This window comes from Symphalangus syndactylus, chromosome 12 (assembly GCF_028878055.3).
Source record: "Symphalangus syndactylus isolate Jambi chromosome 12, NHGRI_mSymSyn1-v2.1_pri, whole genome shotgun sequence".
In the NCBI taxonomy this organism is placed as follows: domain Eukaryota; kingdom Metazoa; phylum Chordata; class Mammalia; order Primates; family Hylobatidae; genus Symphalangus; species Symphalangus syndactylus.
The window spans coordinates 82,105,338-82,129,166 of NC_072441.2; the positions used below are offsets into that span (position 1 = coordinate 82,105,338).

The 23,829-nt window shown below is 49.0% G+C and overlaps 1 protein-coding gene across 2 annotated transcripts in view; it reads left to right on the top strand.

The window, feature by feature from the left end:
* Positions 1-10,970: 10,970 nt before the first annotated feature.
* Positions 10,971-23,829, top strand: part of INTS3 (integrator complex subunit 3) — a 49,664-nt gene continuing 36,805 nt past the window's right edge. Inside the window, exon 1 of one of the 2 annotated variants that reach the window (XM_063626454.1) lies at positions 10,971-11,967. In XM_063626454.1, the coding sequence (XP_063482524.1) occupies positions 11,815-11,967 (153 nt within the window). In that variant the 5' untranslated portion in view covers positions 10,971-11,814. The remainder of the gene's footprint in view (positions 11,968-23,829) is intronic. The other variant, XM_063626453.1, reaches the window with a different exon arrangement.

Genomic DNA, 23,829 nt, shown 5'->3' on the forward strand with positions numbered 1-23,829 from the left:
AAATAGAAAAAATTAGAGTATGACTCCAGGGTAGACCTGTTTTGTTGTCACTGAGTTGGTTGGTTGGTTTGTCTGTTGTATTCTTCATGTTTCGCCAAGTTGGCCAGACTGGTCTTGAACTCCTAGCCCGAAGTGATCAACCCGCCTCGCCCCCCAGAGTGCCGGGACCACAGGCGTGAGCCACCACGTCCAGCCCCCACATTGCTTCTGGCCTCCGTGGTAGACCTCCTAGACGGAGCGGCCAGGCAGAGGAGCTCCTCACTTCTACCCAGACACGGGGCGGCCGGGCAGAGGAGCTCCTCACTTCCCAGACGGGGCGGCCAGGCAGAGACGCTCCTCACTTCTTCCCAGACGATAGGTGGCCGGGCAGAGGCGCTCCTCACTTCCCAGACGATGGGTGGCCGGGCAGAGGCGCTCCTCACTTCTTCCCGGACGGGGCGGCCGGGCAGAGGCGCTGCTCACTTCCCAGACGATGGGTGGCTGGGCAGAGGTACTCCTCACTTCCCGGACGGGGCGGCCGGGCAGAGGCGCTCCTCACTTCCCAGACGGTGGGTGGCCGGGCAGAGGCGCTCCTCACTTCCCAGACGATGGGTGGCCGGGCAGAGGCGCTCCTCACCTCCCAGATGGGGCGGCCGGGCAGAGGCGCTCCTCACTTCTTCCCAGACGGGGCGGCCGGGCAGAGGCGCTCCTCACTTCTTCCCGGACGGGGCGCCCGGGCAGAGGCGCTCCTCATTTCTTCCCGGACGGGGCGGCCGGGCAGAGGCGCTCCTCACTTCCCAGACGGGGCGGCCGGGCAGAGGCGCTCCTCACTTCCCAGATGGTGGGTGGCCGGGCAGAGGTGCTCCTCACTTCCCAGACGATGGGTGGCCGGGCAGAGGCGCTCCTCACCTCCCAGATGGGGCGGCCGGGCAGAGGCGCTCCTCACTTCTTCCCGGATGGGGCGCCCGGGCAGAGGCGCTCCTCATTTCTTCCCGGACGGGGCGGCCGGGCAGAGGCGCTCCTCACTTCCCAGACGGGGCGGCCGGGCAGAGGCGCTCCTCACTTCTTCTCGGACGGGGCGGCCGGGCAGAGGCGCTCCTCACTTCTTCCCGGACGGGGCGGCCGGACAGAGGCGCTCCTCACTTCTTCCCGGACGGGGCGGCCGGGCAGAGGCGCTCCTCAATTCTTCCCGGACGGGGCGGCCGGGCAGAGGCGCTGCTCACTTCCCAGACGATGGGTGGCCGGGCAGAGGTACTCCTCACTTCCCGGACGGGGCGGCCGGGCAGAGGCGCTCCTCACTTCCCAGACGGTGGGTGGCCGGGCAGAGGCATTCCTCACTTCCCAGACGATGGGTGGCCGGGCAGAGGCGCTCCTCACCTCCCAGATGGGGCGGCCGGGCAGAGGCGCTCCTCACTTCTTCCTGGACGGGGCGGCCGGGCAGAGGCGCTCCTCACTTCTTCCCGGACGGGGCGCCCGGGCAGAGGCGCTCCTCATTTCTTCCCGGACGGGGCGGCCGGGCAGAGGCGCTCCTCACTTCCCAGACGGTGGGTGGCTGGGCAGAGGCGCTCCTCACTTCCCAGACGATGGGTGGCCGGGTAGAGGCGCTCCTCACCTCCCAGATGGGGCGGCCGGGCAGAGGCGCTCCTCAGAGGTTCTTTCTTGTCGCTCCTAATCAATACCTCCCCTGACCCTCAACTCCTTAGATGTAATCATTATTCTTACTTTTTTTGTTTAGATGGAGTCTCACTCTGCCACCGGGCTGGAGTTCAGTGGCATGATCTCGGCTCACTGCAACCTTCACCTCCCAGGTTCAAGTGATTCTCCTGCCTCTGCCTCCCAAGTAGCTGGGACTACAGGCGTGTGCCACCACGCCCAGCTAATATATGTATTTTTAGTAGAGACGGGGTTTCACCATGTTGGCCAGGATTGTCTCGATCTCTTGACCTCATGATCTGCCCGCCTTGGCCTCCCAAAGTGCTGGGATTACAGGGTGAGCCACTGCGCCTGGATTATTCTTACTTTTATTGACATAGATAACTTGTTTGTTTGTTTGTTTTTTAGAGAGATGGTGTCTGGCTATTGTAATTCCCCAGTTGGTTCTTCTGGCCACTGAACACACGAAACCAATCCACTGAGACCTGTTATTGCAATAAAGAGTTTAATCAATGCAAGGCCAGCCGTGTAGTACAACTAAAGTTATCACTCAAATCAGCCTCTCTGAAGGCTAGAAGGTTAGGGCCTTTCTTTCTTTTTTTTTTAACGGAGTTTCACTCTTGTCGCCCAGGCTGGAGTGCAATAGCGCAATCTTGACTCAGTGCAACCTCCGCCTCCCGGGTTCAAGTGATTCTCCTGCCTCAGCCTCCTGAGTAGCTGGGATTATAGGGGTTAGCCACCATGCCTGGCTAATTTTTGTACTTTTAGTAGAGATAGGGTTTCACCATGTTTGTCAGACTGGTCTTGAACTCCTGACTTCAGGTGATCTGCCTGCCTTGGCCTCCCAAAGTGCTGGGATTACAGGCCCGAGCCACCATGCCCGGCTCCCTCCCTCCCTCCTTCCCTTCCTTTCTCTTTCTCTCTTTCTCCCTTCCCTTCCTTTTTTTCTTTCTCCCTTCCCTTCCTTTTTTCTTTTTGTCTCTCTTTTTCTCTTTCTTTCTCTCTCTTTCTTTTCTTTCTTTCTTTCTCTCTCTCTTTCTTTTTTTTCTTTTTGAGACTCTGTCACTCAGGCTGGAGTGCAGCAAAGCAATCTCGGCTCACTGCAACCTCCACCTCCCCGGTTTAAGCAATTCTCATGCCTCAGCATCCTGAGTGACTGGGACTAGAAGCTCACGCCACCACGCCCGATTAATTTTTTGTATTTTTAGTAAAGATGGGGTTTTGCCATGTTGGTTAGGCTGGTCTCGAACTCCTGGCCTCAAGTGATCATCGAAGTTAGGGTTTTTCAAAGACAGTTTGGTGGGCAGGGAACTAGGGAATGCGTGCTGCTGTTTTGTTGGGGATATAATCATAGGGGTGTGGAAAAATGTCCTTGTGTGCTGAGTCGGCCTCTGGGTGGTGGGGGGCAGGCACAAGACCATTTGGTTATATCATGAGTCACAAGTCTGGGTAAGGTCAGTAAGTTTCCAGAATGTATTAGGTTGGTGCAAGAGTAATTGCAGTTTTGACCATTTCTTTTGCACCACCCTAATAGAAGTCTGACATTTTTTCTTTTTTTTTTTTTTTTGAGACAATCTTGCTCTGTGGCCCAGGCTGAAATACAGTGGTGCAATCTCAGCTCACTGCAACCTCCGCCTCCCAGGTTCAAATGATTCTTCTGTTTCAGCCTCCTGAGGAGCTGGGATTACAGGCATGCACCACCACACTCAGCTAATTTTTGTATTTTTAGTAGAGATGGAGTTTCACCAGGTAGGCCAGGCTGCTTTCGAACTCCCGACCTCAGGTGATCTGCCCACCTAAGCCTCCTAAAGTGTTGGAATTACCGGCGTGAGCCACCTCACCCGCCCTGAAAAACATTTTAAAAGACCAGTCTTAGGTTCTACAATACTGATGTTATCTATAGGAGCAATTAGGGAAGTCACAAATCTTTTTTTTTTTTTTTTTTGAGACGGAGTCTCGCTCTGTCGCCCAGGTTGGAGTGCAGTGGCGCAATCTCGGCTCACTGCAAGCTCCGCCTCCCGGGTTCACGCCATTCTCCTGCCTCAGCCTCTCTGAGTAGCTGGGACTACAGGCGCCCGCCACCACGCCCGGCTAATTTTTTTTTTTTTGTATTTTTTTTAGTAGAGGCGGAGTTTCACCGTGGTCTCGATCTCCTGACCTCGTGATCCGCCCGCCTCGGCCTCCCAAAGTGCTGGGATTACAAGCGTGAGCCACCGCGCCCGGCCAAGGAAGTCACAAATCTTGAGACCACTGGCCACATGACTCCTGAGCAGTAAGGGATTATAGAAATTACGCCTACATTTTAGTAGAATTCATGTCCCTCCCATAATCCTAATCCTGTGGCCTTTCATTAGTCTTATAAAGGCAGTTTTCACTCCCTGAGCAAGAAGAGGGTTAGTTCTAGGAAGGCACTATTACCATCCTTGCTTTTAAATTAAGCTATGCACTAAATTCCTCCTATGGGTAGCTTGGCCTATGCCTAGGGATAAGAGAAGATAGCTAGCCTGTGAGGCTAGAAGCAAGATAGAGTCAGCCATGCTAGATTTCTCTAAACAGGCATAATCTTTGCAAAGGCAGTTAAACTATGTTGTCCAGACTGGTCTCAAACTCCTGGCCTCAAGCAATCCTCCCGCCTCAGCCTCCCAAAGTGCTGGGATTACAGGTAGGAGCCACCACACCCAGCCATTCTTATACATGCTTTTTAGTAGCCACACATACTCATTTCTCTCAGCTATATACTTATAAATGCTGTATCATGGGATAGGCAATTGTTTGGCTTTGGTAAACGCTGCTCAACAATTTATCAATGTACTGTTGGGGTTCAAAAAGTAATACCCCAAAGACTGGTGCTTTGACATGCTGTGGCCATAAACATGCTTTGATCCTCTGCAGTTGGATCACGACGTCAGGAGTTAGAGGCCAGCCTGGCCAACATGGTCAAAACTCATCTCTACTAAAAATACAAAATTAGCCGGGTGTGGTGGCACACACCTGTAGTCCCGGCTACTCGGGAGGCTGTGGTAGGAGAATCACTTTTACCTGGGAGGCAGGGGTTGCCGTGAGCTGAGATCATGCCACTGCACTCCAGCCTGGATGACAGAGGGAGACTCTATCTCAAAAAAAAAAGGCCAGGCTCAGTTACTCATACACATACTCACCAACACTTAGTACTGTCAGTCTTTTCAATTGTAGCTCTTCTAGAAAGTGTTTAGTGATATCTCATAGGTAGCTTTTTGAAATTTTAAAAGTGTGGGTCAGGCATGGTGGCTCATGCCTGTAATCCCAGGAATTTGAGAGGCCAAGGAGGGCACATCACCTGAGGCCAGGAGTTCGAGATCAGCCTGGCCAAATTTTTTTTGTTTAAGAGTTGGGGTGGTCAGGCGCAGTGGCTCACGCCTGTAATCCCAACACTTCCGGAGGCTGAGGCGGGCAGATCACAAGGTCAGGAGTGTGAGACCAGCCTGGCCAACATGGTGAAACCCTGTCTCTACTAAAAGTACAAAAATTAGCTGGGCGTGGTGGCGAGTGCTTGTAATCCCAGCTACCGGGAAGCTGAGGCAGGAGAATCGCTTGAACCCGGGAGGCGGAGGTTGCTGTGAGCCAAGATCACGCCATTGCACTCCAGCCTGGGCAACAAGAGCGAAACTACTTCTCAAACAAACAAAAAATTTCAAAAAGCAACCTATGAGATATCACTAAACACTTTCCAGAATAGCTACAATTCAAAAGACTGACAGTACTAAGTGTTGACAAGTATGTGTAGTGACTGGAACTCTCAGGTTTTGCTGGACCTAGTGAAAATTTGGCTAAGTACTGTAGAGGTCAAGGGAATACTTTCCCTTCCCCCTCTGAAGGCACACTGAAAATCAACTGACAATAGGACAGATTATTATTATTATTACTATTTTGAGACAAAGTCTCACTCTCTCGCTCAGGCTGAGGTGCATTGGCATGATCTCAGCTCACTGCAACCTCCACTTCCCGGGTTCAAGCGATTCTCCCACCTCAGCCTCCCAAGTAGCTAGGACTACAGGCACCCACCACCACACCCAGCTAATTTTTGTATTTTTAGTAGAGACAGGGTTTCTCCATGTTGGTCAGGCTGGTCTTGAACTCCCGACCTCAGGTGATCCACCTGCCTCGGCCTCCCAAAGTGTTGGGATTACAGGTGTGAGCCACAGTGCCCGGCCTGAATTTATTTATCTGCTTGGTTAGCAGGTATTTTGACCAACATGATTTAGCTGATGAGCTATCTTGATGTAGCTGATCTCTCAGGGATGGAAGATATTTCTCAAAAAGGCAGCCTAACTATGAGGAAACACAATGTCAATTCAGGTACAGATTGCATCACATCCTCAATACTATGTGAAGGGTTCTCATCTTAACCTGTGCAACTCAAATTGATACTCAGAATATAGATTGTATTGATCTGATGTTTGAAATATCAATGGAAAATCCCACCCACTTTTTAATGAACAGTATGCAAAGTTTTTTGTAATCGCATGCATTTAAAACAAGTTGAGTGTCATTTATTGGTGAAGCAGCCTGCATAGAAACTGCATGATGAACAGCTGGGCACAGTGGGTCATGCCTGTAATCCCTGCACTTTGAGAGGCTGAGGTCAACAGACCACTTTAGGCCAGGAGTTTGAGACCAGCTTAGTCAACATGGCAAAACCCCATCTTTACAAAAAATACAAAAATTAGCTGGGTGTGGTGGCACACACCTGTAGTCCCAGGTACTCGGGAGGCTGAAGTATGAGAATCGCTTGAACCCAGGAGGCCGAGGTTGCAGTGAGTGGAGATCATGTCACTACATTCCAGACTGGACAACACAGCAAGACCCTGTTTCTACTGCAAAATAGAAAAATCAGCCAGGTGTGGTGGTATGTACCTGTAGTTCCAGCTATTCTGTAGGCTGAGGTGGGAGGATCAACTGAGCCCAGGAGGTGGAGGCTACAATGAGCTGAGATCATGCCGCTACACTCCAGCCTGGGTGAAAGAGTGAGACCCTGTCTCAAAAAACAAACAAAACAACTTACTTTGGGATGTTGTAGAGGGCCCCTGTGGCATCCAAAAGAGAGATAATAAACAAGTTTTCTGATATGTTAAATTACATATCAAGTATTGATGATGAAAAAAGAAATTACTGAGTAAGAAATGATGTTTAGGCTGGGCACAGTGGCTCACGCCTGTAATCTCAGCACTTTGGGAGGCCGAGGCAGGCGGATCATGAGGTCAGGAAATCAAGACCATCCTGGCTGACACAGTGAAACCCCGTCTCTACTAAAAATAGAAAAATATAGCCGGGCGCAGTGGCGGGCGCCTGTAGTCCCAGCTACTCAGGAGGCTGAGGCAGGAGAATGGCATGAACCTGGGAGGCAGAGTTTGCGGTAAGCTGAGATCACACCACTGCACTCCAGCCTGGGCAACAGAGTGAGACTCAAAAAAAAAAAAAAAAAAGAAAAAGAAGTGTTGTTTAACCAAGTTATATTTTGATGGATATGTTATTAATATGTATTCCAAAACTGTATGAGATTCCTAAAATTCTGATATATCTTGGTATGTTATTAGTTATACTTATGGTTATTATGTTAAATTATTGTAGAACACAGAAATAACCAAATTTTCTTGTCAATTTTGACTTTTGATTTTAACTTTTGACTTTATGATTTTAAATGATTTTTTTTTTTTGAGATAGGGTCTTGCTTTGTTGCCCAGGCTGGAGAGCAGTGATGCAATCTGGGCTCACTGCAGCCTCCACCTCCTGGGTTCAAGTAATTCTGGTGCTCAGCCTCCTGAGTAGCTGGGATGACAGGCATGTGCCACCACCCCCGGCTAATTTTGTATTTTTAGTAGAGATGGAGTTTCTCCACATTGGTCAGGCTGTTCTCGAACTCTTGACCTCAAGTGATCTGCCTGCCTCGGCCTCCCAACGTGCTGGGATTACAGGCGTGAGCCACTGCACCTGGCCCAACTGTCATTTTATTAATATGTATATAAGAAGAACTGTAGCTTATGCCCTGACAAATGTATATCCTACTAAAGAAGGGGAATTAAGCTTCTCTCTTCTCTCTCTCTCTCTCTCTCTCTATATATATATATATATATATATATATGTACACAAACACACATATATGTGTGTATCAGAGACAGGGCCTCACTCTGTCACCTAGGCTGGTGTGCAGTGGTGTGATCATAGCTCACTACAGCTTTGAACTCCTAAGCTGAAGTGATCCTCCTACCTCAGCCTCCTGAGTAGCTGGGACTACAGGTTCATGACACCTCACCCTGCCAATGTTTTTATTTTTTGTAGAGACAAGGTCTCACTTTGTTGCCCAGGCTAGTCTCAAACTTCTGGCTTCAAGTGATCTTCCTGCCTCTGCCTCTCAAAGTGCGGGATTACAGACTTGAGCCACTGCACCAGGCTCCCAGCTCCTACTTTAAAAAACCCACGAACAGGCCGGGCACGGTGGCTCAAGCCTGTAATCCCAGCACTTTGGGAGGCCGAGGCGGGTGGATCACGAGGTCAGGAGATCGAGACCATCCTGGCTAACACGGTGAAATCCCGTCTCTACTAAAAAACACAAAAAATTAGCTGGGCGTGTTGGTGGGCCCCTGTGGTCCCAGCTACTCAGGAGGCTGAGGCAGGAGAATGGTGTGAACCCAGGAGGTGGAGGTTGCGGTGAGCCAAGATTGCGCCACCGCACTCCAGCCTGGGGGACAGAGAAAGACTCCGTCTCAAAAAAAAAAAAAAACAAAACAAAAAAAACCCACAAACAAATGGAAGCATAAAGTACAGTGTTCTACCCTTTACTCTTCTTTTTTCACCTACGTATTTCCAATTACATATATATGTATTTCCAATGACACACAGTAATGTTATTGTAGTAAGTTGAGTTTGTATTCTTTTTTTTCTTTTCTTGAGACGGAGTCTCGCTCTGTCGCCCAGGCTGGAGTGCAGTGGCGCAATCTCGGCTCACTGCAAGCTCCGCCTCCCGGGTTCACGCCATTCTCCTGCCTCAGCCTCTCCGAGTAGCTGGGACTACAGGCGCCCGCCACCACGCCCGGCTAATTTTTTTTTTTTTGTATTTTTTTTAGTAGAGGCGGAGTTTCACCGTGGTCTCGATCTCCTGACCTCGTGATCCGCCCGCCTCGGCCTCCCAAAGTGCTGGGATTACAAGCGTGAGCCACCGCGCCCGGCCCGAGTTTGTATTCTTTAAAAAAAAATTTTTTTTTTGTAGAGACAAGGTCTTGCTATGTTGCCCAAGCTGGTCTCCAACTCCTGGGCTCAAGTGATCTCCCTGCCTTGTCCTCCCAAAGTGCTGGAATTACAGACGTGAGCCACTGCACCCAAAGAGTTTGCATTCTTCAGCAGCTATGCAGTGTTTTGCACCTAGAAGAAATCCAAGGTATTCTCAATAGAACTATAGGCTTTCAGTGCTAGAAAGGTATTTAGAGATCAGCAAGTCCACCTCTTATTTTACAGATAATTAATGTACAGAAAGTCAAAATGACTTCCCTAAGGTCTTACACCTACTATTAAAGAAAGGAATGAGTGAGCCAACTTAAAGGAACATACACATATAGAGTTAAAATGTTAAGCCACTACAAGTGTAAAAGTAAATAGGATTGCCTGTAGTGGTAACTAGTATCTGTACCGTGTATTCCAGTTTAAAATGTGATCTCACATCCATTAGGTCACATAATGTTCTCGAAGCTCACAGGCAAACTTTGTCTCCATTTTACTGGAAGTAAAACAAGCAGGAATGTGGATTTTTTTTTTTTTTTTAAAGGCTACCCAAGTGAAGCAGTGGGAGTGGAGAAGGAACAAAGAAATCTGTAACTGGTTGTGATCAATGAGTTGTAAACACTAATGCACTAGGACAAGCCTGTGGATTTTTTTTTTTTTTTTTTTAAGCAGGCTTTAAAAATAGCGAAATTTGGCCGGGCGCAGTGGCTTACGCCCGTAATCCCAGCACTTTGGGAATCCCCGGACGGGTGGGTCACGAGGTCAAGAGATCGAGACCATCCTGGCTAACACGGTGAAACCTCGTCTCTACTAAAAATAGAAAAAAATTAGCCGGGCGTGGTGGCGGGCGCCTGTAGTCCCAGCTATTCGAGAGGCCGAGGCAGGAGAATGGCATGATCCCAGGTGGCGGAGCTTGCAGTGAGCCGAGATCGCGCCACTGCACTCCAGCATAGTCAACAGAGCGAGACTCCGTCTCAAAAGGAAAAACAAAACAAAACAAAATTAACCAGGTGCGGTGGTGGTTGTCTGTAATCCCAGCTACTCAGGAGGCTGAGGCAGGAGAATCGCTTGAACCCGGGAGGTGGAGGTTGCAGTGAGCCGAGATCACGCCATTGCACTCCAGCCTGGGCGAAAACAGTGAGACTCCGTCTCAAAAAAAAAAAAAAAAAAAAAAGCGAAATTTGATCTGTCTTTGGGCCTGTGAAAGATAATCCTAAAGTGCTCTTGAAAAAAACAATGGCACTGAGACACACAGATGGAGAACCAAGAAATACAAATGGACTTACAAAACAATCAAGGCCACATTGCATTCACAACACATCACAACACTCTGCATTGGGTGAAAGTACAGTGACTTCAGTGACATGGGTCAGTCCCAGATACTCAAAACAAAAATGAAGTTGATTCTCTCGTTTGGAACATTTTTGCTGGAGGTAGTGCTGGCACGATTTGAACGACTTGTTTTGCACAAGTGGGTCAATGCACTTTTTTTTCTTTTGAAACCGAGTTTTTGCTCTTGTCGCCCAGGCTGGAGTGCAGTGGCGCAATCTCGGCTCATCGCAACCTCTGCTTTGCGGGTTCAAGCGATTCTCCTGCCTCAGCCTCCCATGTAGCTGGGACTACAGGCGCCCGCCACCACGCCTGGCTAATTTTTGTATTTTTAGTAGAGACGGGGTTTCGCCATGTTGGCCAGGATCGTCTCAATCTCCTGACCTCGTGACCCGCCCGCCTCCGCCTCCCAAAGTGCTGGGATTACAGGCGTCAGCCATCGCGCCCAGCCTAAGGGGCAATGCACTTTTTTTGCGAAGTCTGATAATTGCACTTGTGTGAGTGCACACACGTGCCTGTGTGATGCACTCTTAGCTCTGGGAGCCGGCTTCATACCATCTGACGTCATTTGCTCTGTGACTGCCTACGAGTTGGGGTACCGTTTCCTCCTCCGCCCTGCCACTTTGTGGCAGGCTTCGTGTCTCTCAAAGCCACGCAGGGACATTGCCCAGGTTCCTGCACCCACCAAAGTTCTAGGAGGAAGAGGGCGGAGGCTGACACCGCGCATGCGCGTCAGCGCACGCAGGCGCAGCCTCTCTCCTTCCTGATCGCCTCGCACTCCCACCCCACCCGAGTGCAAAGGAGGGAAGCGATTGGGCATGCTAGTTGCCCATCAGACCAGGCTCTCTTCTCTCTCAACACAATTGGCAGACAGAGAAAAGGCCGGTCCGCCGAGGTCTTCCTACCCCTTGGAGACTCAGCGCCACCGCGGAAGCAGCTATTGGCGGAGGCCAGGGGCCGCGACTGCTCACTTCCGGCGCGGGCCTGGACGATTTCTCCCCTTCCCCCGCCCTCCGCCTTCCCACCCCCCGCCCTTCCACTATGGCCGCTTGTGTGTGGTGTGGGGAGACGCTGGTCCTCCCTGTCCTCCCATAGCGCTTATTGCCTCACCCTCACCCCCTAGGGGCCGGATCCAAAGGCGCTTCACTCCCCAAGCCTTGGGGCATCAGCCAGGAAGGTTTCCTACCTCCTACTTCAGGGGCAGGACTCCTCTTTCCCCCCCCACGGGGAAAAGAGGCAGAAACTTAGGGGTTTCCCTCCTTTTCTTAGGGTCAGACGCTCTTAGGGTCCACTTCTTCAGGGGCGGAAGCCTCTCCTACCCTTCCCATAGGGGCACAGGCCTTTACCCCACTGTACTTCGGAGCCAACGGCTTTCCCTCAGCACTGCCATCCCAGAGTCAGGACCCAGAGGACTGTGCCTTCGCCCCCAACGCAGGCGCGGCCTTTTGGAGAGGAGGGAGGAGTGGAGAGGACAGGGGCCCTTGCTCTCCCCTCCCCAACTTGTTCCTCTTGCCCCCCAGTCCCTGGCAATCCAGAGTTCCCGATATCTAGGACTGTCCATCCATCCACTCCCTGACCTTTTCCCGTCTCCTGGCTGCAGCCATGGAGTTGCAGAAGGGAAAAGGGGCAGCAGCAGCAGCAGCAGCTGCTTCGGGAGCAGCGGGAGGTGGAGGAGGAGGAGCGGGAGCAGGAGCCCCAGGAGGGGGGAGGCTGCTACTTTCAACCAGTTTGGATGCCAAGGATGAGTTAGAGGAGGTAGGTGTGGGGGGAGGGAAGGGAGTTAAGAAATTGGGATTTGGAGGGATACTGGAGCGGATACCGGGTGGGAGGACGGTGGGGGGGGGGGGCAGGGGAGGAGGCTTTCAAGTTTTTTCTGAAGTAACACAAACACTGCTCCAGCTTCCTGCTCCTGAGGGAAGAAGTGTGGGCCAACTTCCTGGACAGGTTGTCATAGTAACAGCAGCCACTAGTATGAAAATGGGTGGGGGTGTTGGTGAAGGAAGGGATACAGCATCCAGGTTTAACGAATTTATTTTTGACATTCCTTTCCACATACACATCACAGCTATTTTTACTATCAACTCTGTTTCAGACTTAGGTCAATGTATTGAGTTGAGATGTAATGTATGTGTGTGTAGATGTTTGGGGGCTGGTAAGAGCTGGCAGTAGACCTTGGACCCTCCTGTTAGATGCTATCATTGACCTCGTGTAGACACAACCAATTGCCAGTGATGTTAACTGGGCATCTAGAAGAGTGAAGACTTAAGAAAAGTGAGTAGTGTTTAGTTTCGTGGCATCAGCCACAGTAGTGGGGTGAATGGTACCTAGGGGATTCTTCAGAACCAGATAGCACACACAGAGGAGAGAACACATCGCTTCTGAAAAAGAAGGTGGAGCGAAGCAACCGAATGGACCTGAATGAGGACTTCAGGGGACCTGATAGTTGCCCCTCCTATCCTCTTACCCAGCTTCTTCATTCTGCCATCCCAGAGTTGATCATGTATACCTTTCCACTGCTACAAACGAGAATACATGCTTAAGAATATGAGATCTAGACAGGGCGCAGTGGCTCACGCCTGTAATCCCAGCACTTTGGGAGACCGAGGCGGGCGGATCACAAGGTCAAGAGATCGAGACCATCCTGGCCAACATGGTGAAACCCCATCTCTACTAAAAATACAAAAGTTAGCTGGGCATGGTGGCTTGTGCCTGTAATCCCAGCTATTTGGGAGGCTGAGGCAGGAGAATCGCTTGAACTCGTGGGCAGAAGTTGCAGTGAGCCAAGATTGCGGCACTGCACTCCAGCCTGACGACAGAGCGAGAGACCCTGTCTCAAAAAAAACAAAAACAAAAAAAGAATGTGAGATCCAGAACTGGACGTGATGTGATAGCTTAACTGTTTGTAAGGCCTAATATTCAACTCGGTTATGCAGGGACAGGATGAGTACATTAACAGGCCTTGGCTCTTCACTGGCTGTTTCCCTGCTTCTAACTTTATCAGCTATTAGAGGGTGGGCAGGCAGACAGGTGAAATTCAGAATTTAGATTTGAAAAAATGGGTCAGATACAAGATGGTAGAACATACATGCAAAAATGAACTTTGTGAATCAAGAAGTGGCTGGATAGTAACTTTGTGGATTATCCACCAGCAAATGTCTACTTGCAGTCTGCCTTCCCATCATGCTTTTCCCTCATAATTCTGTGGGCATTCAGGTAAATCAGAGTTTGTTTTCTGTTGTTTGTAGTTATCAGCTAAGGTAGATATAATTATGAATGTAAACAATGTATTCTCAAAACAGGTGAGAATGACTTTAGGACTGCCTGGCAATTGGAATTATCTACTTTTTAAGAAATGGCCACTGTCATTGTCAAAACATTTCTTGATCCCTGTGTACTACACTGGAGCTCTAGAAGCATGGAAAGTCAATAATGGATTGCCTTTGATCCCTCCATCAGTTTGAGTGGAGGGCAAAAGACCCAGGGGTTGGAATCCCCACCCTGATTCTTAGAGGCGTCATTGTGTCTCTGCTTTAATTCAATTCACTGAATAGTACAGCATCCTGTTCTGAGCAGTGACGTGTTTGCTACTAAATGAAATAATGCGGCAGGAGGGGACCATCGAAGAGGGGAAGCATGCATTTTCTGGCTTTTTTTATACTGAGAGTGAACTTCCAACTGTTTCCAGGAAAAAGGGGGAAGGAGGGTCTTTCTTTTTTTCTGATCTCCATAATGTGGATGTTTCCCAGTATGTCTCAAGCTCCCCCTTCTTTGCCCTTTGTCCTTTGCGTTTGAATTTGCTAGCAAGACTTGCCACACTTTTTTTTTTCCTAATGTGTGTGGTTCGGTTATCCTCACTAGACCAGAGGGTCTCTAAGGGCAAGACTTACTGGCTTCTTCCTCTGGGTCTCCCCACAGATCTCTGCACACAGAAGTTATGAAAACTTGGTTTTGATCGACTGACCTCTGCTTGTTCTGGTTTGGTTATTTTCCCATCACAGACCTACCTATTGCCCAGGAACGCAGAGGTAGTTTCCTGACCACATATGCTTACTGTGTTTTGGGTCTGATAGGAAAACAGGATGGAGGACATCCGAGGTCTGCCTTTCAAAGCTTATCTAATGGCTTGAGTTAACACACCCACAAGAAGGTAAAGACACAAAAACAATAAACAAAAAAACTGGTTAGAGTAGTGAAGAGATGGCTTATTATAATTGGGTGTGATTAGGAAAGACCTTTAGAGATTTGGAGTAGGAAGCACTGGTCAAGAGCATCCCAGGCAGGAACTCTTAACTCTTCGACCCTAGGGAACATTCAGTGTATCCTTTCTTCTCTTTGGCCCTGTTTTTCCCTTTGAAGGCGGAAGTCTTCTTGCCCATTCCCATCCCAGTTTGGGAAGGGAATGAGATAAAAATAGTGCCAGAGATTGAAGGAGTTTAGAACATGTACTTCCTAATCTCATGAGCCTTGGTAGCTCCTGGTTTTTCTTCTGCCAAAGAGGGACCAATCATTTTTAAATCAGGCTGAAAGTGGGAGGCCCAAGAGCGTCCTCTTTTTTTTTTTGAGACGGAGTCTCGTTCTGTCGCTCAGGCTGGAGTGGTGCAGTGGTGGGATCTCGGTTCACTGCAAGCTCTGCCTCGTGGGTTCACGCCATTCTCCTGCCTCAGCCTCCCAAGTAGCTGGGACTACAGGCGCCTGCCACCACGCCTGGCTAATTTTTTGCATTTTTAGTAGAGACGGGGTTTCACCGTGTTAGCCAGGATGGTCTCGATCTCCTGACCTCATGACCTGCCCACCTCAGCCTCCCAAAGTGCTGGGATTACAGACTTGAGCCACTGCGCCTGGCCCTGCGTCCTCTTTTTTTTAACTTTTTTTTGTTGTTGTTGTTGAGACGGAGTCTTCCTCTGTCGCCCAGGCTGGAGTGCAGTGGCGCGATCTTGGCTCACTGCAACCTCTGTCTCCCGGGTTCAAGCGATTCTCCTGCCTCAGCCTCCAGAGTAGCTGGGATTACAGGCACTACCACTCCTGGCTATTTTTTGTATTTTTTGGAAAGATGGGGTTTCACCATGTTGACCAGGCTGGTCTCAAACTCCTGACCTCAGGTGATCCACCTGCCTCGGCCTTCCAAATTGCTGGGATTACAGGCATGAGCCACCGCGCCTGGCCAGAGCTTCCTCTTAAGCCCTGGATAGGTCTCAGGGTTGCATTTGGTTAGAGGTATGTCCCTATCGGGTTTTCCCCAAGGAATAATTCATATACATATGTGAGGAATCTCCAGGGAATGGGCCTTGAGTCACTTCTAGTTTTTGTCCCCTTAAATCATAATTTCATATACAAGTGACTCATGGTTGTGGAATACTTTGAACCCAGCTTGTTCAATAACTCCTCACCTACGTGAGTCCTTGGGGATTTTTTTTTTTTTTAAGACGGAGTTTCCCTCTTGTTGTCCAGGCTGGAGTGCAATGGCGTGATCTCAGCTAACTGAAACCTCCGCCTCCTGTGTTCAAGCGATTCTCCTGCGTCAGCCTCCTGAGTAGCTGGGATTACAGATGCCCACCACCACACCCAGCTAGTTTTTTTGTATTTTTAGTAGAGACAGGGTTTCACCACGCTGGCTAGGCTGGTCTCAAACTCCTGACCTCAGGTGATCCGCCTGCCTCGGCCTCCCAAAGTGCTGGAATTACAGGCGTGAGCCACTGTGCCCGGCCATCCTTGGGGATTTTATGAGTTAGATTGTATATTCCTTTTCTGAAAGTGAGGAATTTAGTCTTTTTTTTTTTTTTTTTTTTTTTTTGAGATGGAGTCTCACTCTGTTGCCCGGACTGGAGTGCAGTGGCATGATCTCGGCTCACTGCAACCTGCACTTACCAGATTCAAGCGATTTTCCTGCCTCAGCCTCCTGAGTAGCTGGGAGTACAGGCACGCACCACCATGCCCAGCTGATTTTTTGTATTTTTAGTAGAGACGGGATTTCACCGTGTTGGTCAGGCTGGTCTCGAACTCCTGACCTCGTACACCATGTTGGTCAGGCTGGTCTCGAACTCCTTACCTCGTGATCCACCCACCTTGACCTCCTAAAGTGCTGGGATTACAGGAATGAGCCACTGCGCCCGGCCAGAATTTAGTCTTTTAAGGCCACTGACTTCTCATAGGGAGCAGTATTTACTGAATGCTTTTTTTTTTTTTTTGCAGACGGAGTCTCGCTCTGTCTCCCAGGCTGGAGTGTAGTGGTGTGATCTCAGCTCACTGCAACCTCAGCCTCCCAAGTAGCTGGGACTGCAGGCGTGCACCACCATGCCCAGCTAATTTTTGTATTTTTAGTAGAGATGGGGTTTCACCTTATTGTCCAGGCTGCTCTCAAAGTCCTGACCTCGTGATTTTCCTGCCTCGGCCTCCCAAAGTGCTGGGATTACAGGCGTGAGCCACCGCACCCAGCTGTCCTTGGGGATTTTATGAGTTAGATTGTATCTTCCTCTTCTGAAGATGGGGAATTTGGTGTTTAAGGCCACTTCCCATAGGGAGCAGTATTTACTCTATGCTTTTTTTTTTTTTTGGGAGATGGAATCTTGCTCCATCACCCAGGCTGGAGTGCAGTGGCGCGACAGCTTCCTGCAACCTTCGCCTCCTGGGTTCAAGTGATTCTCCTGCCTCAGCCTCCCGAGTATCTGGGACTACAGGTGTGCACCACCATGCCCAGCTAATTCTTGTATTTTTAGTAGAGATGGGGTTTCATGTTGGCCAGGCTGCTCTCGATCTCCTAACCTCGTGATTCGCCCCCCTCAGCCTCCCAGAGTGCTGGGACTACAGGCTTGAGCCACCGCACCCAGCCACTGTATGCTTTTTACCAGACTCTATATCCACCTGGCTGAGGGAGGGGAAATGGAAAGGTTAGAGGGATTCCTCCAGCTTGAGTCTGCAGCTTTGGGTATATACTGGCAAAGAGAAAGGCCTTCCCCCCCTTTCTTCCCCATTTCATCTGCTGCTGCTGTCATGGAAACCAGGGTCAGGTAGTCTTGGTATTAGAAAAATTAGGAGCTCCTAGAGATTGTAAATATTTACTCAGCTCTCTAAGGTACTGTCATGGAGGGCTTACTCTGAACAGAGCCATTCTGCCATCAATTGTTGGCATCTGAACCTATGATTCGATCTTTACTAAGAGCCTCTGGAGACTAGGGGAAAAGGGTTGCTATTACTTGATAGTAGGGATCTGGCTTCCTGTGGCTTTCTTTGAAGGGACATGGTCCTTTGTCACCCTGAATGATTTGTAATCAATTTTCCCATCCCTGTTTGGAAAAGTAATTTCTATAGTTCAGGAAGAGTAAAGTATCATTTATACTTCTTGTTGCCTGTGAACAGAAAGGACTGGGCCTCACATTTTTTCCTCATTGCAGTTACCCACCCATCCAAATTCTGGACACTCACTTTCTACAACCTTAGCTGAGCCTCTCTGTTCCAAGAGGCCACTTTGCTCCTTCACTGGGCAGTGACCCATAGAATTGACTCAGGCCTCTAAGCAGAGCTCACGGGAGCTAGGGAAGGGGCCTAGAGAAACTGTTCAACCCAAGGTCTCTCAGCAGTAGATCATTGCCAGAGGCTCAGCTAGCCCTTTGTGTAGCCAGCTTTGCAGGATCTGGTACAGGGTACATCATTCAGGCCCCTCCCTCTCCCCTACCTTTCCTCTTGTCTCCTAGAAGGCAAAAGTTTACAGAGAGTAGATAGGAGAGAAAGCTTTTTAGCCTGGTCAGGAATTTATTCATGTCCTTTGGTAGGAGTTTTCAGGAATCTTTAAGGCCATCCCATTAGAATAGAAGTAGTGGCTGGGAGTGGAGAGGTTTTAGTTCTCTAAATTTAGTTGTGCAATTGCTGAGCTTCCCGCAAATTGAATAGTTTTTGTTTTGTTTTGTTTGAGACAAGGCCTTGCTCTGTCACTCAGGCTGGAGTGCAGTGGCTTGATCATGGCTCACTGCATCCGCAACCTCCTGGGCTCAAATGATCCACCCACTTCAGCCTCGCAAGTAGCTGGGACTGTAGGCACGCCACCACAGCCAGCTAATTTTTAACATTTTTTTTGTAGAGACAGCATCTTCACTATGTTGCCTAGGCTGGTTTTGAACTCCTGTCCTCAAGTGATTCCTCCCCACCTTGGCCTCCCAAAGCACTGAGATTACAGGCATGAGCTACCATGCCTGGCTGCAGATTGAATAGATTCTAATTTAAGTGAGGCTATATGCTAGGCGCTTTCACATGTCATTTTTTTTTTTTTTTTTTTTTTTTTTTTTTTTTTTTTTTTTTTTTTTTTTGAGACGGAGTCTCGCTCTGTCACCCAGGCTGGAGTGCAGTGGCGCGATCTCGGCTCACTGCAAGCTCCACCTCCCGGGTTCATGCCATTCTCCTGCCTCAGCCTCTCCGAGTAGCTGGGACTACAGGCGCCCGCCACCGCGCCCGGCTAATTTTTTGTATTTTTAGTAGAGACGGGGTTTCACCGTGGTCTCGATCTCCTGACCTCGTGATCCGCCCGCCTTGGCCTCCCAAAGTGCTGGGATTACAAGCGTGAGCCACCGCGCCCGGCCCACATGTCATTTTAATACTTACAGCAACCTTGTGATAGAGGCATTATCTCTGTTTTGAGGGGTTTTGAGTGGCTAAATTACCCAAGATTAGCCTAAGGCTGGCAAGCAGTGGAGGGTTCTTTCTATGTTATGCTTCCTGTCAGTTTGCTTATTAGCTAGCTGCTGTTTGATTTTGCTTGCCTTTCTTCTCCATTGATTCAGCAGAGATTTTTCCCTTTGGTAGGAAGGAATACCTAGAATTTTAGAATGCTGTGCCACTCCTTGTTCACCATCTCCTTCTCCTCTGAAACCATTAACCTAGGCTGTGTACAGGGCTTCCCCCAGATCTCCTAGTAAGAGCAATCTGAACCTAGCAGCTAGATGTAATTGATTCCCCAGTCCTTGATAACTATCTTGGGTAGAGAGGGATGATTTTTGAGACAGGGCTTGCTTTGCCACCCAGGCTGGAGTACAGTGGTGCAATCATGGTTTATTGCAGCCTACAGCTCTTGAGCCCAAGTGATCCTCCTGCCTCAGCCTCCCAAGTAGCTGGGACTACAGGTGCACACGACCATGCCTGGCTGATTTATTTAGTTTATGTAGAGATGGAGGGGGGGGTCTCATTCTGTTCCCCAGGCTAGTCTTGAACTCCTGGCCTCAAGTGATCTACCTGCCTCGACCTCCCAAAGTACTGGGATTACAGGCGTGAGCCACTGTGCCCGGCAAGTGGGATAAGATTTAAAAACAGAGGAAGCCCAGCCGGAGGGTTTTCCTTCCCTCCCCTTATCATATAGGAGGTGGACTAGGTAATACTGGATCTCAGAGCTTGTGGGAGAGGTGGGCTGTGAGAGTCATAGCTCAGCTTTCATGTGACCTCACAGCTCCTTTTCACAAGTACACGGGTGCTTTTTATTCAGGCTGAGCTGCCAATCTGACCTAATTTGGAGCATAGTCAGACCTGATATTAAGTTGTAATAAGTGGCTTGGGGCTTATTTTAGCTTGAAGTTTTATAGCTGTGGGAGCTACAAACACTTGCCTTGCCTTAACACTCAGTTCTACTCTGTGCCACCTTATGCTCTTACACAGGATAGACATAGGCAACCTGAGGATAATGGTGAAGGAGAAGCACCATTGTCTTTCATTCTTTTTTTTTTTTTTTTTTTGAGATGGAGTCTTGCTCTGTCACCCAGGCTGGAGTGCAGTGGCGCAATCTTGGTTCACTGCAACCTCTGCCTCCCAGATTCAAGCAATTCTCCTGCCTCAGCCTCCCGAGTAGCTGGGATTACAGGCGCATGCCACCACACGCAGCTAATTTTTGTATTTTTAGTAGAGACGGAGTTTCACCATGTTGGTCAGGCTGGTCTCGAACTCCTAACCTCATAATCCACCCACCCTCTGCCTCCCAAAGTGCTGAGATTACAGGCGTGAGCCACCGCGCCCAGTCCAATTGTCTTTCATTCTTTTTTTTTTTTTTTTTGAGACGGGGTCTTCTTCTGTCACCCAGGCTGGAGTGCAGTGGCACAATAGCTCACTGCAAGCTCCACCTACCGGGTTCACGCCATTCTCCTGCCTCAGCTTTCTGAGTAGCTGGGACTACAGGCACCTGCCACCACTCCTGGCTAATTTTTTGTATTTTTTTTTAAGTAGAGACGAGGTTTGACCATGTTAGCCGGGATGGTCTCGATCTCCTGACCTCGTGATCCGCCCACCTCGGCCTCCCAAAGTGCAGGGATTACAGGCGTGAGCCACTGCGCCCGGCCGTCTTTCATTCTTAAACCTCGATCCTATTATCCGTATTTATCAGTTCCTCAATGCTGCGATAGAACCACTTCTCAAGATGTGTGGTGATGACCTCTAAGATCAGGCAGAAGTAAACCAGCCTTCCTTTGTCCTTCTTTTGCCAGAATCATTATCACTGGAAATTGGTTTTCCTTAAACAGTTTTTGGGTTAATCCTCAAGATAAAGTTTTAAAAGGACTCAGGAAATAGTTTAGGTGGTGATAATGGAGAGGTTCATTAACTTACAAGATACATTTTGTCAGTATCTTACATATTGCTTCTTCTGAACAGGGACCAGTGACTAAGATTCCCTTAGAATGTTGAGCACATGACGTGGTGGAGTTGAAACCAGAGTGACTGTTGGGTAGGCTTTTTTTTTTTTTTTTTTTTTTTTTTTGAGACAGAGTCTCGCTGTAGCCAAGGTTATAGTGCAGTGACGCGATCTCGGCTCACTGCAGGCTCCGTCCCCCGGGGTTCACACCATTCTCCTGCCTCAGCCTCCCGAGTAGCTGGGACTACAGGCGCCTGCCACCACGCCTAGCTAATTTTTTTGTTTTGTATTTTTAATAGAGACAGGGTTTCACGTGTTAGCCAGGATGGTCTCGATCTCCTGACCTCGTGATCCGCCCACCTCGGCCTCCTGAAGTGCTGGGATTACAGGCGTGAGCCACCGCGCCCGGCCCTGGGTAGGCTTTAATGCAGCTATTTTCATCCTTGTTTAACTAGAGACCCTGGTACTTTTTTTTTTTTTTTTTTTTTTTTTTTGGACAGAATCTCATTCTGTAGCCCAGGCTGGAGTGCAAAGGTGTAATCTTGGCTCACTGCAACCTCTGACGCCCAGGTTCAAGCGATTCTTCTGCCTCAGCCTTCCAAGAAGCTAGGACTACAGTTGCGCACCACCACACCTGGCTAGTTTTTGTATTTTTAGTAGAGACGGGGTTTTGCCATGTTGGCCAGGCTGGTCTCAAACTCCTGACCTCAAGTGATCCTCCCGCCTCAGCCTCCCAAAGTGCTAGGATTACAGGCGTGAGCCACTGCACCCGGCCCCTGGTAGGTTTTCATTTGGCCTTTGGTGCTCTATTTTTCTTTCCTCACACTCTCATTGTTTTTAACATTTTGGGGGGACATTTCAAATATAAAAAAGTAGAATAGTAAAATCTTCATGTAGCCATCACTCTGCTTCAGTACTTAACAGTAGATAGCAATCTTGTTTTATCTTCTTTCAGCTACCTCTGTATTACTTTGAAGCAAATCCAAGATATACAATTTTATCTGTAAACATTTTATATAAAGTCTATAAGAAAAGGACTTTTTAAAAACATAATTATAATATTTATATCATAACTAAAAACATTAATAATAATGTTCTGTTGCCCAGGCTGGAGTGTAGTGGTACCATCCTAGTTCACTATAGCCTTGCCCTCCTGGGCTCAAGCGATCCTCCCACCTCAGCCTGCTGAGTAACTGGGACCACAGGCATGCACAACCATGCTCAGCTAATTTTTTTCTTATTTATAGAGATGAGGTCTTCCTATATTGCCCAGGCTGGTCTCGAGCTCCTGGGCTCAAGCAGTCCTCCTGCCTCCCAAAGTGCTGGGATTACAGGTGTGAGCTACCGTGCCCAGCCCTTAAGCATTTTTGACAGGCCATTTGTTTTGTAGAATATCCTTCAGTTTGGGTTGTCTGAAATTTCTTCATGATTGGACTGAGTTTATGCATTTTGGCAAGAAAACCATAAAAGTGATGTTATATCCTTTCAGTGCATCCTGTTAGAGGGACATAGTGTTAACATGTCTAGGGCCGGGCGCGGTGGCTCACGCCTGTAATCCCAGCACTTTGGGAGGCCGAGGCGGGCGGATCACAAGGTCAGGAGATCGAGACCATCCTGGCTAACACGGTGAAACCCCGTCTCTACTAAAAATACAAAAAATTAGCCGGGCGAGGTGGCGGGTGCCTGTAGTCCCAGCTACGCGGGAGGCTGAGGCAGGAGAATGGCGTGAACCCCGGGGGGCGGAGCCTGCAGTGAGCCGAGATCGCGCCACTGCACTCCAGCCTGGGTGAAAGAGCGAGACTCCGTCTCAAAAAAAAAAAAAAAAAAAAAAAAACATGTCTCATTATTTAGTGATATTAACTTTGATCACTTGGTTAAGGTAGTGTCCTCCAGGCTATCCTACAGTGATTATTATATTCATTTTGTAATTAATAAGTATTTTGAATCTATGTTAATATCTTCTTTCTCTGAAAAGTTTCACCTACTAGTTTTACCATCCATTGATGATGATATTTGCCTCGATCAGTTATTACTTTCACCATTTCATCTACATTTATTAGTTGGCATTGTACTGTAAGGAAGAGCTTTCCTTTCCTGTTTATTATGTATGTATCTATCAAAATGGACTGATGGATTCTTATTTTATTCGATAGATGATATTAAGTCTCTTTTTTTTTTTGAGACAGTGTCTCGCTCTTGTCATCCAGACTGGAGTGCGATGATGCCAACTCGGCTCACTGCAACCTCTGCCTCCCAGGTTCAATCGATTCTCCTGCCTCAGCCTCCTGAGAAGCTGGGATTATAGGCACCTGCCACCACGCCTGGTTAATTTTTTTTTTTTTTTTTTTTTCGAGATGGAGTTTTGCTCTTTTTTTTTTCTTTTTCTTTGAGACAGAGTCTCGCTCTGTCGCCCAGGCTGGAGTGAAGTGGCGTGATCTTGGTTCACGGCAACCTCCACCTCCCGGGTTCAAGTGATTCTCCTGCCTCAGCCTCTCAAGTAGCTGGAACTACAGGCGCGTGCCACAATGCCCAGCTAATTTTTGTATTTTTAGTAGAGACGGGGTTTTTTCACCATATTGGCTAGGATAGTCTCGATCTCTTGACCTCGTGATCCGCCCGCCTCGGCCTCCCAAAGTGCTGGGATTACAGGCATGAACTACCGTGCCCGGCCGGAGTTTTTCGGTCTTGTTACCCAGGCTGGAGTGCAATGATGCAATCTCGGCTCACCTCGACCTCTGCCTCCCGGGTTCAAGCAATTCTCCTGCCTCAGCCTCCCGAGTAGCTGGAATTACAGGCATGTGCCACCATGCCAGGCTAATTTTTGTAGAGACGGGGTTTTTCCATGTTGGTCAGGCTGGTCTCGAACTCCCCACCTCTGGTGATCCAACCCCCTCGGCCTCCCAAAGTGCTGGGATTACAGGTGTGAACCACCGCACCCAGCTAATTTTTGTATCTTTAGTAGAGACAGGGTTCACCATGTTGGCCAGGCTGGTCTCGAACTCCTGACCTCGGGTGATCCG